The sequence below is a fragment of the Halichoeres trimaculatus genome, unplaced genomic scaffold, assembly GCF_033239565.1.
Source record: "Halichoeres trimaculatus isolate MK-OKI-2021-1 unplaced genomic scaffold, fHalTri1.1 fHalTri1_scaffold_2, whole genome shotgun sequence".
In the NCBI taxonomy this organism is placed as follows: Eukaryota; Metazoa; Chordata; class Actinopteri; order Labriformes; family Labridae; genus Halichoeres; species Halichoeres trimaculatus.
The window spans coordinates 7037750-7051624 of record NW_027437180.1 but is presented as its reverse complement, the minus strand read 5'-3'; the positions used below and the strand labels follow the sequence as shown (position 1 = coordinate 7051624).

General features: G+C 38.9%; 2 protein-coding genes across 3 annotated transcripts; one reads left to right on the top strand and one right to left on the bottom strand.

Annotated features, from left to right (window-relative positions):
- Window positions 1-357: 357 nt before the first annotated feature.
- LOC141787156 (aly/REF export factor 2-like) lies at window positions 358-3529 on the bottom strand. 2 transcript variants are annotated; one of them, XM_074665437.1, is made up of 6 exons: window positions 3239-3529; window positions 2455-2622; window positions 2223-2370; window positions 2052-2115; window positions 609-813; window positions 358-515 (listed from the first exon to the last, which is right to left on the bottom strand). In XM_074665437.1, exons 1-6 carry the CDS (start codon window positions 3428-3430, stop codon window positions 501-503), a joined length of 792 nt encoding a protein of 263 aa, XP_074521538.1. In that variant the 5' UTR covers window positions 3431-3529; the 3' UTR covers window positions 358-500. The 2 variants fall into 2 exon arrangements, with proteins under 2 accessions (XP_074521538.1, XP_074521539.1); XM_074665438.1 differs by having other exon boundaries at window positions 609-810.
- A 4979-nt stretch (window positions 3530-8508) lies between these two features.
- Window positions 8509-13764, top strand: anapc11 (APC11 anaphase promoting complex subunit 11 homolog (yeast)). Its single transcript, XM_074665439.1, has 3 exons — window positions 8509-8700; window positions 8854-8971; window positions 13539-13764. The coding sequence occupies exons 2-3, from the start codon at window positions 8863-8865 to the stop codon at window positions 13682-13684; spliced, it is 255 nt and encodes an 84-aa protein (XP_074521540.1). The 5' UTR covers window positions 8509-8700; window positions 8854-8862; the 3' UTR covers window positions 13685-13764.
- The last annotated feature ends 111 nt before the right edge of the window (window positions 13765-13875 follow it).

The window sequence follows — 13875 nt, the reverse complement described above, 5'->3', positions numbered from 1 at the left end:
TATTTTTAGACATCTGGTTTGTGTAGTCTAAAACATCTCTAAGTGGAAACTAACAGCAGACCTTATAATGAAAACAGTCAAACAAAGACAAGGAGGATTCAGCATCATCATTTATGTACAAAACTCTGGAATTTGTCAATATATCAAGTGTATGCTTCATAATGACAGATCTATAAACAGAATTAAACATCTTAAACATTACATTTACAGTCATTGTCAAACCACTGGATCAGGCTTACATGAGTTTAGAATAGTTTTAAGAAATCTTCCATTTTGAGAAAAGCCAATGGGGCTGCTGGCCAAGGACAAAAATCCTCAATTCATAAAATGCCCGAGAAAACACAGCTACAAAAATACAGAGAAACTCTAAAATCAAAAGAACATCGTGATCTGGACAACAAATGGCTTCAAAACAAAGGTGTAAAAAGATACATTATCAATCAACCCAGTCATAAAACCCGGAACAAAAAATGGAAATGAGCGGCCTCCTCCTTCACACACTAGCTGGTATCCATCTGAAATGAAAAAAATAGAAGATTGTTGTGTTAACAAAACACACTGCAACAAACGCAAAGGTTTGTAACAACTACTCCAGGCTTAATAAATACCTTGGCATTGTAGGCATCCAACTGAGCATCAAGCTCCTCCGCAGTAAGTTGGGGTCTGTTTCCTCTCCCTCCCCTTTCTCTTCCTCGACCTCTGAAACCCCCACTGCTGCCTCCTCCTTGCCATCTTTCTCCTCTGTCTCCTCTGTCACTTCTTTCACTTCTTGTAAACTTGGGCTGCCCAAGCCTGCTTCGATCAAACCCCCTGCTTGAAAAGGAGTAAAAACATTAAAATGTGGAAACAGTGAAAGAGCACATGTTTGCAGTAAACTAACTACATGTCTGAGTGAAGAATCTACTCAACCAGTCCTGAGTACGTAGGCATTTGTATTTTGACTGTAGCCGTGCTCATACTGCCTGCTGGAGGTGTGATATTTACCCCCTGACTGTTCTTCTCACTTTCCATATAAATGAGTCAGAGGTGTGATAGTGTGCCAACATCGTAGGTAGTAACAGAGACAAGACAGGCTCACTGTGAGCTTGTAGAGCAGGAAGGGCCAAACAGTGCTGTGTGTGATCGAGGAGAATGGGTGTATGGAGAACACCTACAGAACATTCTACTGTGACTGGATCAAAAGGATGAATCAGAGCTTTCTTGTCTTCTAAGCTGGGCAAGCTCTTTTTTCAGGAGCTAGTTTTCCAATCTTGGGTAAAAGCTGAAATCATCCCTTAATGTTTCATATCAACAGGAACACAGGGGAAATAAGAAAGGGAATCCCTGCATTTTGCTGCTGGTTAGCAGTAAAAGCCACTTCCAAATAGTGGATTTTGTAGCATGTCTCCAGGGTCAGCAGAGCAGATAAGACATGCACCACGGATATAAGAAGCTGCACTTAAGATACTTTTCAGCTGAAGAGACAGTCATAAGAAAGGTGGAAATACTGGATCACCCAATTCAGGTTTTAAAGCTGTACTTCCAACATCATTACCTCTTCAATCTAGAGAGGCAGAGCACAATGTTTTCTTCATGTGACTGTAATGCACTTCCACAATGCACTCTGCGGGTAAGACATATAATTCCGCCATGATAAAGTTTTTAAAAAAAAACTTAGCCTGTAGTTCAACTTGAGGTGTTGCTGCTTATTCTTGTCTGCTGCAACAGAAAAAAAGTCCTTCTTCGACTGCGGTTAAACATCTGGTTTCTCGTTAAATCAATGGGCTGACATAAACTTTCTGATAACATTTATTCACACTTACAGGATGCAACTAACTATCATATGCAGGCTTTACTATGTTTATTTTGTTTCTCACTCAACGCTGTTCCTAATATACAAATTTGATTATATTAACCTGGGCAGGGAACTGGGAAAAAAATCATAGCATGAAAAGGGATCAATCTAAGGGGCTCCAAGTAACCTTGCACTCGGTCTGTGGTCTCTCCTCAAATGTCATTGATTTGAACACCCAAAATTCACCGGTTAATGCATCATGCTCTTTGAAACTTACCTTACAGTTTCTCTGCTCTGTGTGTCCACCTCTGAAGTCACTTGTTGGATTTTCATTGGGCGCCCTAAAGAGATAAAAATGATACCATCTTTCAAAGTGAGGAAACACTTCACCTCTGAATGTGGAACTAGGGACAAGTGTAGTGCTTTAGTTTAAGAACCATATCACTACCATCAAGTGGAACACCGTTATAGTGCTTCAGGGCTTTGAGTGCATCTGCCTTATTTTCAAAGTGAACATCTGCAGTCCCTTTACTGCGGCCAGACCGGTCATAGTGTACAGATGCTTTACGTAATTCCCCAAACTCTGCAAACAACTCCTGGAAACACACAAAGGAACATCAGTCAGCTCACAACACACTGGTGCTAGCTGATCACTAAAAATAATAGATTACGTATAGTACCTTAATATCTGAGTCAGAAACCCCAAAGTCCAGATTAGAAACCAGAAGTTTGCTGCTGTTTTCGGCATTTCTTTCTGTACTTCTTTCTGCTCCAGTACTCAGTCCTCTGCGCCCACCGACATGCTCCTCAAACATGTCATGTTGCCATTTGTCTGGCAATTCTCTCGGCTGTAATGAGAAAAAAAGTGTCTTTAGGTTTGAGTTTGAGAAACACCACAAAGGTTGGACTATCCAGAACAAGGGGCCTGCTTTACAAGAACATTTTGAAAGCAGGGAATATGTTTAATCTGAAGGCCTAGTTGAGATGACGGTAATATCAAGAAAGACCCAACAATATCTTTAACGGATAGTTGATGTGACAACACTGATACTGATTAATATAACAGTGTTCCTCACAGGACTGCTTGTTGAAATACGTCCAAGAAAAAAACTTCAGCTACTCTCTCGAACTCAGTGCCCTCACCTTCTAAACAAAAGGACAGCCTCAGACTCAAGGGTGCCATCTTGATAATACCTCCATCTAGGGAAAAATCACATGGGGATGTGTTTTCATAACCTGCCTTTGTGTATAAGTTGTTTAGTGGGAACAAAGCCCCTGGCTGTGTCGACATACTTAGTGGTTGGGGCAAGCGTGGTCATTTTCTTTCAAAAGACTGAGAACTTCTTCCTTGTTGTTGTTGTTTTCATATTTTAAGATGGTAGAGGCTTTCAAGGTACTAGATATATATCATAGTAAACTTAGACGTTAAGATAAATTGTTTTCTGTAGTACTTCTCTTTCATACCCTGGTGTATGGCGTGGATCTGTTGTTCCTTTCGCGGTTGAAGTTGTTCTGTCGGCTCCGCACCGGCCTGGACGATCCGCCAGCGGTCCGTCCTGAACTTCCCCCCGACCTGGACGGTCCTCCTCCGCCGCCTTTTCCTTTTTGATTCATCTTAATAATGTCGTCCAGGGACATATTCATCTTGTCTGCCATTCTGAAGCTGAAATGTTTGAGCCGTGGAGTGACAAAGGTGTTCCGGTGCTGAGGTGCGATACCGCTTAGCCGCGCGGTGACGAAACTGGCGGAAATACACAATCGATAAAAGTGACGAACTTCCGCTTTTTGTCTTTTGTTCTCTTGTTCTTTTTTTGTGACGGCTGGTAAACAGCTTTATGACGCACTACCGCCACCACACGATACGGAGGATTCAATTCAACTCAATTTGACTTATTCACAAAAGGACCGTGTACAGCAGTGGTCACCTACCTTTTCGAGTAACTACAAGATCTCTAAACCCAATCAGCGTGAATGTAAGATCTACCCATTGAAGACCTGAAGAAAAATGGAATACACATTATGTCTTTCAAGTTTTAACGAGCCTAGATGTATGAATTATACTGAAGTCCCTCGTATTTAAGTGTTCTAAGCTGTTTTGCTTACCTGCTGTAACTCTTTGGATGTTATAACCTTTTACTTTTACATTATGAGAAAATGGAACTTTATTAACATGTGTTTAATGAATTATCAATGAATGAATGAATGAATTAAAGTTTATTTTGAAAATGTAGAAGAAGAATAATGTTATGAAAACAGCCAACAAAAGAAAGAAGAAGAGAGAGAAAATAAATAAATAAATAAATAATAACAGTACTTTTTTTAAATCCCTAAGTTACAGTCTTTTACATTTTCAAAAAGGAGTGGAAAGAAGTTTAACTTATTATTTCCACCCCCTCTCCAGTTTTAATAGAATACCATATGGTTAGTCAAGCTTATATGTGTCTATTTAAATATATACACACATAAATACACTTATACATACATACATATATACATATAAATATACATACATACATACATACATACACACATACATACATACATACATACATACATACATACATACATACATATATACATACATACATACATACATACATACATACATACATACATACATACATACATACAATTTTTATACAAACATGTGTATACCCCAACATATCTTAATACATTGATTCATACACATAAGCAGCCCAGTGATCAGACAGCCCTATCATTCAGGGCCTTGAGCTGTCCTGCCCTCACACAGCGGTGTTTAACTTCCATCCTCCAACCTGTATTTTGTGAGAATCACCTCCCTGTATTTCCTTTTAAAATTATTGACATTATTGCATTGTTGTAGCTCTATAGACAGATTGTTCCAAAGTTTCACCCCACTGATAGCTATTGAAAGGATCTGGTTGTGGTGCGTACAGACAATGTTTTGAAATTCATTTCTCTCCTAAGATTTAACCCTCCCCCTCGTCCCCTAAACAGTTTTTGAATATTGGCAGGTAATAAGTGGGATTTGGCCTTAAACATGGCTACTGCAGTTTGGTATTTTACAATATCTGAAAATTTAAGTAGCCTTGACTGTAGAAATAGTGGGTTGGTGTGGTCCAGGTATCTGATGAATAACTCTTATGGCTTGTTTTTGAAGTATGGATAATGAATGCAGTGAGCATTTGTATGTGTTGCCCTAAACCTCAGCACAGTAACTTAAATATGGTAGAACCAGAGAACAGTACAGTATCCGGAGTGATGCATGATCCAGGACGTGTTTGGCTTTGTTTAGTATTGAAATGCTTTTTGATATTTTGCTCTGAACATGTTTAATGTGAGGTTTCCAGCTTAATTTGTCATCGATTGTTATTCCAAGAAATTTATTTTCATTAACTCTCTCAATTTCCACCCCATCTATCTCCAAGAGAACATTCATGTTAGTACTCCTCTTACCAAATGTCATTATTTTTGTTTTGGTTAAGTTTAATGATAGCTTGTTTTCATTAAACCACATTTTTATTCTATTCATTTCCAAGGCAATGACTTTCATTAATGTTATCTTTATCGATGAACTGGTCGGGGTTATTTTTTTGTTTGGCTTGATTTTTTATGATACCGTTTAGTATATTCCATATTTCTTTAAAATTGCTCTTGTTAGTATCTATTAATTTCTTATAATATTCTTTCTTGCTTGTTCTAATAATACTCGTTAACTTATTCTTGAATTTTTATACCTGTGTTCTGCTTCTTTGGTTCTGTCTTTGATAGAGATTCTATAGAGTTTTTTTTCTTACAAGCATTCTGTAATCTAGCTTGCTAATCTAATCTTGCTAATCTAGTTTAATTGGCTAGGCGCTACCCAAGCTGCCTGTTGCAGCAGCTCTCTCGTCTTTGTCCGTTTCTTGTAATTTTTTGTCTCTTTTTCGTCATCTTTGTATTTGGAGTGGATCATCACTTTGTATGGTTCATTGTTGGTCATGGACACCAAACTTTTTGTGGCTTCGGCGATATTTTTTACTACTTTTCTCCTGTGTTTGTCTGGAGATCCTACATGTAACCATGGCTGCATTGTTTACATGCAAAATTAGCTGTTAGCAGCCTGTAGCATGTCAATGCTAACTAGTGTAGGGCTTGATGATTTCCCTCGAGCTGAGGAGGAGGAGGTGAGGACGACGTGCTGGTTCTCGGATGTGAGCTGGGAGGTGACACCGTGGACCTGTCCTTCCATCCATTGTTGTTGGGAACGTGGGACCTAGCCCCCGGGGGATGGACGAGCTAGCTGTGCTAACCCAGCAGCATCGTGCTGTTCACGGACGTGGCTGACGGAGCTGACATCGGACGCCGGCGCCACATTGGAGGAGCTTTGCCTGCTGTGAGCAGACAGGATCCAGGAGACAGAGACTGAACAGACTGCTGGGGAGGCTCAGTCCTGGACCCTGTGGAGGTGGAGACTGGCTGGGCTGGAGAGTGGTGGATGAGTGGTGGACGGGATGTCGTCATCTAATTTCTTAAGGACTTTTTTTTGCACTTTCTATACTCTTTCTTACTTTTGTTTTCTTTAATGCTGCGGTGACTCCTGAATTTCCCCTCTGGGATAAATAAAGTATTTTCTATTCTATTCTATTCTATTCATTATTTACTTCTATTGTTATGCATTCAAGAATGTTGTCAACCACAGCAGACATCTATTCCAAAACTTCAAATTTCAGCCTGTTGTCCACAAAATGGCTCCTCCTCCTCCAGCCTTATTTTTTCTATCCGCGTGTACCAATTCATAGCCATCTAGCTCAAAGTCAAGTCCTTTTCCAGGATTTATCCAAGTTTCAGAAATTGCAATTATGTTGAATGTCACAGAAAATTCTCTAAGGTATTCCTTAATGTTATTGAAATTTGCATATAGGCTTCTGCTATTGAAATGGATAATTGATCATTTGCTGTCAATATTTATGCTTTGGTTGAACTGATCAGATGTGTAGTAGCAACAGCAGCTGTTGACAGAAGAGAGTAGGTTGTTATCTGGATCTATAATGCATTCTATTCTATGATTATTGTGATCTGTGTATTCAAAAGAGTTCAGTTCCAGGTCTTCATTTTCTGTAATCCTTTGAGATAAATAAATGTTCCCTTCAGATGTGAATGAGTGACTTGTTTCACTGAGAGTCATGATTGCGTGGTGTTGTTACCTTACAGTCCAGTTTCTGATGATCACTGATATCTTTCCAAGTCCTCAATGCTTCTGATGACCAGTACTTTGGCTTCCTCTGGAGTTCCATTTAGTTTGATGAATATTTTACAGTTTGAAGTCCAAGTGTCCTGAATTTTCTTTTGTTTCTTCAGGTAACATGCTCTTCTGGCTATGTCGGCGTTGTGTTTTGTCAGGTGCTCATTCATGAAGACATTTGTTCCTTTAAGTTTCCTTCCCTGCTTTAGCAGTGCAATTTTGTATTTTCTGTTGGTGAACCTCAGAATAACAGTCGGTGTATCCTTTTCCTTTCTCCTGGGTAGCGGGTGACAGGCTTCGATGTTATTACAGTCCAGCATGCTGCCCTTGGACTGTAGAAAAGCTGCCACCTGCTGCTCTGTGGAGCCAGCATCCAAGTCACTATGCTCCCCCATGTTGTCAGGAGCCACCACCCGAGCGTATGACCGGGGTTTAATGTGAAGCCCAGTGACAATCACATCATTTATCCTTGTGTACTGCTCCAGGTCTGCCACTCTACTTTCCAAATAGATGATTCTTTTCTCCCTTTCATCATTCTGAATCCTTAAAGCCTTGATCTCTTCCATCAAGTCCAAAATGCTTTTCTGTTGTAACCTAAGAGCAGAAACCTCCTCTGCAAGAAAGTCAAGAGACTTTTTAATGTCCCCCTCCTCTGTTGTTGTTCTCTTGGGACCCATTCAGATGGATAGCACTCCAACTGTTGCTGTCTCTACCAGGAGCTGTTAAATGACCTCCTCTTTGTTCCAAACTGAGTTCTGGGGAATTTTTTTAAGACACAATTGAACAGGACTCTTTGCTTTGGATCTTGAAATATCTAGAATACAAATAAAATGGTAAGGGAAACAGTTGAGGGATCCAGATGGTTATTAGACAATAACTGCAGCTACCTAGCAGGTTTCAGGTAAGTAGATCTAACACTGGGTCATCTTGGAAGAAAATAAAAACAGTGCTGGAGAAAATTAGCTGTAGGCCTGGCTCACCATCATCCTCGTTAGAAGCAGAGGCCTCTGTGTCCTCCCTTGATGGATCTACATTGTACAAAAAATATTAGTAATGAAATGAACTTGCAGCTACTTTTCAAAAAACAACTCACATTATCAGTTATATACAATCCAAAATATCTAAATCTGAACCTAAAATCATGAACTGAGCATGAGACTGCTCCTGTAGATGCTCTGACCTGGGGATGGTGGGCTGGGTTTTGCCTGGCATTCCCTCTCCTGACTTGTCCCAGGATGGGAGCTTCTACAACTGCTGTTGCCAAAGCCGAGTCCTGCCTGTCTGTCTGTCTGTCTTATTGCCTTATTTGCTTCTCTTTTCATTCCATTCTTTCTATTCTAAAAAACTATGAGTAAAAATAGAAACAGACCTGTAGACTATGTTTAATATCCATAAGGGTGAAATGAGAAATATATCATCAACTACATTGGTATATTGTTTGTGATGCTACTCGTGTACAGTAGGTGGTGGTGTGCACTTGAAAGTTGTTTACGATCCTCCAGTAAATCCAACGAACAAGAACCATGGTTCGTAAGGGGCAGTACATCTGTCTCTGAGCTTGCTGGCTACAGGAATTTCAGTCGCAGAAGAAGACTTCCCTGGGCGGGCTGTGAACATTAGCAACATTAAAATGAACTATTTCAAATTGGCTCTGCAATGACATTTTTTGCTTGTTGACACAGCTGGACTCGTGAATGACCGCTAACGGAGACGCTTCTCAGTAAGTTCACAAGCTTTATTTATGCAATGAGATATCCAATAAGAGATGCTTAAAGCTAGCTCTATCATCTTAGCTCACATGCTAACACCTTCGTGTTTACATGTGAATTAGACATGTAAGTCTATATAAATATGTATGTGTGTGCTCTGTCAGACAGGCAGGATGAAGGTGAAGATCCGGCAGTGGAACGGGGTGGCTTCCTGGCTTTGGGTGGCGAACGATGAAAACTGTGGAATCTGCAGGATGCCTTTCAACGGCTGCTGTCCAGACTGTGAGTAACCAGAGAAGTTAAATGATTATAGACAGGTAGGACTGCGCGCAGGGACACTTCAGGACAATGTCCTTTTAGCACCATTTTTCTTTAATCAATAATATGATTTAATTCCAGTGTCTCTTAATTTCAATATGGGCTCGCGAATTGTCATCTCATGATTTGCAGTCAACCAAAGACTTGCCCCTTGATTTCCGTGACAGGGGTGACAGAGAAAATCTGTCTGTATGCCTCATCATCTGCATAATATTTTACACTATACACGGGTAGAAAAAGTACGTGAACTTTTGGAATTACCCGGATTTCTGCATTTAAATCGGTTTCAAAAATGTGTTCTGATCTTCATCTGATTCATGAAATTAGACAAACACAGTCATACTACATGACAGTGTTTTCATGTTTTTTGGATGACCCTACAGCCTCTTTTGCATGGACATGTCCTCCTTTTTGGTCAGATTTTAAAAAATTCCCCCAATTGTCCAGGTTTTGCTCAGCTTGTACAGATCATGAATATTTATGTTAGTGCTGCACCGGGCCACAGGCATTATTCTGATGTACCTACCTCTCAAGATGCTGAGCATGCATGTAGCATTTGTCATGACGCAAAAGACTCAATTGATGTGTACTTTATGAAGCAATTTTCACTTCAAACAGAAAAGGAATGTTTTAAATAAATGTGTGTTTTATAAAGCCTTAGTAACTGCTAACATCTCCGTAAAGGCAAATGGTCTAAAGGTTTCTACTGATTGTTGTGCAGGTCTGATCTGCAACTGCAGGAAACGTTTGGTTTATAGGTTATTACTGCTAGAGGGAGTTCAAACAGTTCTTAAATCCAAAGGTTCACATACTGTTCCCACCCTGCACAGTGAATTCTTGCTTGATTATTCAATGAAGAAATGAATGCATTGTTTGTATGATGTTGGTTTAAACAGTTTGTCTCTTTTTGGGACTTTGATGAACTGACGACTTTTATATTCACATTAACACTTAGGACAGTAACAAGGAAGAGGGGAATTCAGTCAGTGCAATAAGATAAAACCATAGCACTATCTGTGAAATAATATGACTAATACTATTGAATAGGGATGTCCCAACATTACATTTTCACTTCCGATACGATACCGGTACTGCAGCATTGAGTACTGGCCGATACCGATATTAATCGGATACGATATCAGTATTAAACATGCATACTTTTATTACTTATTTTGTAGTATGTCTGTCATCTCAGAAAAGGCTTGATTAAGTGATATTATTCAAACAAAGAACAGTAGTCAGCAACAGTAGGTATGAGGAAAAATTGACCCATTTATTATTAACCAATGGGTAACAGAAAATTTAACATTAAACATAAAAAATACAAGCAATTGAATAAAATAAAGAATAAATTAGAAGACCCAGAAAATAACCTAAATAAATCAAATAAAAACAGCAGGAGCGGAGTCTGGAATGGACTGCTTATATCGGAGGTTCTAGATGCATTCCGATACGATACTGATATTTGTTTTTTTGCTGATATCGGACCGATATCGATATTGATATCAGACTGGGACACCTCTACTGTTGAACCCCCTGCAGAGAACTGAATGATGTTAATGCCAACAAAGGAGAGCACCTCATCAGGTATTCTGCAGGTATTCGGGGCATCTGAATTCAAATGCTGGATCATTTCTATCAAACGGGACACTTTGGATGCTTTCTGAAGTCTTGGCCTGTAGTTTGTTTTATGACTTTTAAAAACCCTGTTATATTAAATGAAAAGTCAAACAGTCAAAGAGTGTGTTGATTTCAGCCACTTTCTTTTCTTGTTTTCAAAATGTCTTTTTATTTGTACCATAGGACAGTTTAAGTACAATTGCATAAGACTCAAGGCGCAAGTGCACAACGCCCACACTATATAATGAAAAACTTTTATCTACATTTTAGCCTGTATGGACTTGTTTTTTTTCTTTTTTGTGGCAAAACAAAAACAAAATACATCCAGAGGGAAAGTACCAAGAATAAAATAAGTCAAGCAGTGTCAGCGATTTGGTCTAATACCAGTTTAAATAATACCAACAAAAAGTGATATTATGACTCATATATCACAGGAATAAAGTGAATAACTAGAGGAAAAAAAAGGAAAGAGATAAAATAAAATAAGGCACATGAATCTTCCTACAATGCATCTCGTCTACAAAGTCAGGTTTCAGAGGTTTGACATATTTCACCCATTTTGCTCAGAGTGATCTAAACATTTCTGATTTCAGACACTTTATTGACAGTTAGGGTAACCTGTAAACAGTGACGCAAGTATTTTAAAAGATGTCATTGTGTGTATACAATGGGACTAAGGTTACGCATAGCATCCCTGGACACACCAGTGAACCGAAAAGTTTAAAAAAAAAAAAGAAAGAAAGAAAGAAAGAAAAAAAAACACTGTAAATTAGTGCTGTCAGGCGATTAAAAATTAATCTAATTAATTACAGGATTTGTAATTAATTAATCTAATTAATCACATTTTAATCTCATATCTTCTTAAGGTCCCAAAATAAAGAATTTGAATTCCAGGACATTAAAATTACATTAAAAGACATTAAAAAACATTTAAAAATAAGGCGGGAAAATATAAAACACATTTTTAGGTACCCTAAGGCATAAGGAACACATGAAAAAGTTTTATGGTTCTATCTTTACAAAATCTACACAGTCCTGCACTTAAGATAAGCTGATTTGATTTTTATGACGTTTTTTGCTTCTGTTTACATTTTTACTCGATGTGGACTCAACTGTCACTGCAATATGAACTTCTATACTTCTATGAGGTCAGGAGAACCAGGGCTAAAGGCTAAAACTGTGAGGAACTATGTACAAAACACTTAATTCAAGTCTTGGATCAAAGAAGAGTGAAGTAGTTTCAGTTTTACATGCTCTGAACACACAAACTGTTGCTCATTGGTGCAGAGCAGCCCCAAGCTGAAACATGACACCAGGAAGATGGAAGCAAATTTTCAAAGAATTCTTTAGATTTAAATACAAGACGTTTATCGATCATTCGGGGCTTGCTTATTACAGTAAAGAGTGTAGAATCATCTGTTTTTTTTACAGAATTGAGCTAAAGCAAACGGTTGATTTTCTGCAGATTTTCAAAAAGGACGTGTGAATAAACGAGATGTGGACCCACTCTCGCTTCCCCCCAGTTTAAAGCATTTGCTGACATCAGGTGTAATACATTCAGGGACCGTCAGAAATGTGAAAATCTGACGAGAACACCTCTTTTTCCAAGTAGGACAAACTGTTTGTAAATGCTAGACATTTGAAAATAAGTGAGTCTTTGAACGCCTCGCGGGTTTGGGATCCAAATTAATCTCCGTTAATTTTTATAACACGTTAATTTGCGGTATAATTAATTAATCTAATTAACGCGTTAAAATAACAGCCCTTCTGTAAATGTAACCAGTTGGGTGTCCATGGCCAACAAATGAGCCATACATATCTGTAACAGGCTCCACATAAAAAGAGAAGAAAAAAGGACAAAACAGAGGGAGCTGTAGCAACAAGGAGCCACTCCTGCTTTGCCTAGCAACAAGAAAAGGTAGAGAGATTAATAAAACAGTTAAATAATCTCATCAACAGTGATGATTTTAGGGCAAAATTAGGGCTGGGTGATCACAAAAAAATCAAACTCACAATCAACTGAACCTTCTACCTCAACTTCAGTTAATCCACAGTTATCCCTCGCTCAACTCATTCAATTTTGTAAATATTTGTGTATTTTTGAAACAAGTGGCAGAAATAAACATGCACAGATTAACAATAGCACATACCAGGAATAGGAATGTTTTGTGGAAAAAACAAACAAAAATTTTCATCTAAAAGAAGAAAATAAAAAACTTGCAAAAAAGACAACTAATTTTAATACTGTGCGGTTAATGAAGAAAAAAAACGTTTTCATTTGAAAAAGGTACTTCACTTCTTTTTAGTCGATGTCATCCTTATTGCAGTCAAAGTGTGTCCAAACAACTGGCTCAGATTTCTTTTCCTGTCCAAACTGCTCGGCTCAGTGTTTTAGTTTTCATCCATGACGCTTCTGTTCCAAGACCTCCTGAAACCTGCTGACTCCAACTGCAGTCTGATAGCAATCACATTATCTTTGTGTGCAGATCGCTCCATGCTCAGTCCAATCTTGTGCTGACTAAGCTCATAGTAAACATACTGAGTCTAGCGGATTGGTTGGGACTGTGTCACATGACTTCTTCTTCTGCTGGTTTTCTGGCAGTCTTCACGCTTCGCTTCACCTGGCTTATTGCCGTGTAACAACCAGTAGTAGACAGGGAATTACAGAAGAGGGGGTTTCAAAATTATCGACACAGCTTTTACATTGGTTAGAAGCTCAAAGTGTCAGTTTCGATTGTTTTTGATGAATCACAAAGCCCTAGATGAATTTTAAAAACATCACTCCATCAGTGATAAACAAACAGGTCTTTTGTTGCAGATGTTTGTCAGTGTATTATTAATGCAGTCAAAATGAAAACTGTACTTCCTCATTTGACACGTGTAATGAATTCTCATTAATCCTGTTTTGCAGGTAAAGTTCCCGGAGACGACTGCCCGCTGGTCTGGGGTCAGTGCTCCCATTGTTTCCACATGCACTGCATCTTAAAATGGCTGAACTCGCAGCAGGTCCAGCAGCAGTGCCCCATGTGCAGACAGGAGTGGAAGTTTAAGGAATGAGGAGGAGGCGTGACTGATGACCTGCAGAGACTCAGAGGGAAAGTCTCCCTCACAGTGACCTGCAATGGAGGACATTTTTATACCCGTTTTTATACCCATAAACATGTTTTGTATTCTCTTCTTGAAGGACGTTTGGCTCTGACAGATCCAGGATGTGGTAATAAATAAAGAACATCACATGCCGTACGCCT

Excerpts from the sequence above, each read along its gene's own strand:
- LOC141787156 (XM_074665437.1), bottom strand. The coding sequence starts at position 3,430 with ATGGCAGACAAGATGAATATGTCCCTGGACGACATTATTAAGATGAAT. Across the intron at positions 2,371-2,454 it reads TTTCTGACTCAGATATTAAG|GAGTTGTTTGCAGAGTTTGG; the intron begins GTACTATACGTA and ends GTGTGTTTCCAG. Across the intron at positions 2,116-2,222 it reads TAACGGTGTTCCACTTGATG|GGCGCCCAATGAAAATCCAA; the intron begins GTAGTGATATGG and ends TTATCTCTTTAG.
- anapc11 (XM_074665439.1), top strand. The coding sequence starts at position 8,863 with ATGAAGGTGAAGATCCGGCAGTGGAACGGGGTGGCTTCCTGGCTTTGG. Across the intron at positions 8,972-13,538 it reads CAACGGCTGCTGTCCAGACT|GTAAAGTTCCCGGAGACGAC; the intron begins GTGAGTAACCAG and ends CCTGTTTTGCAG.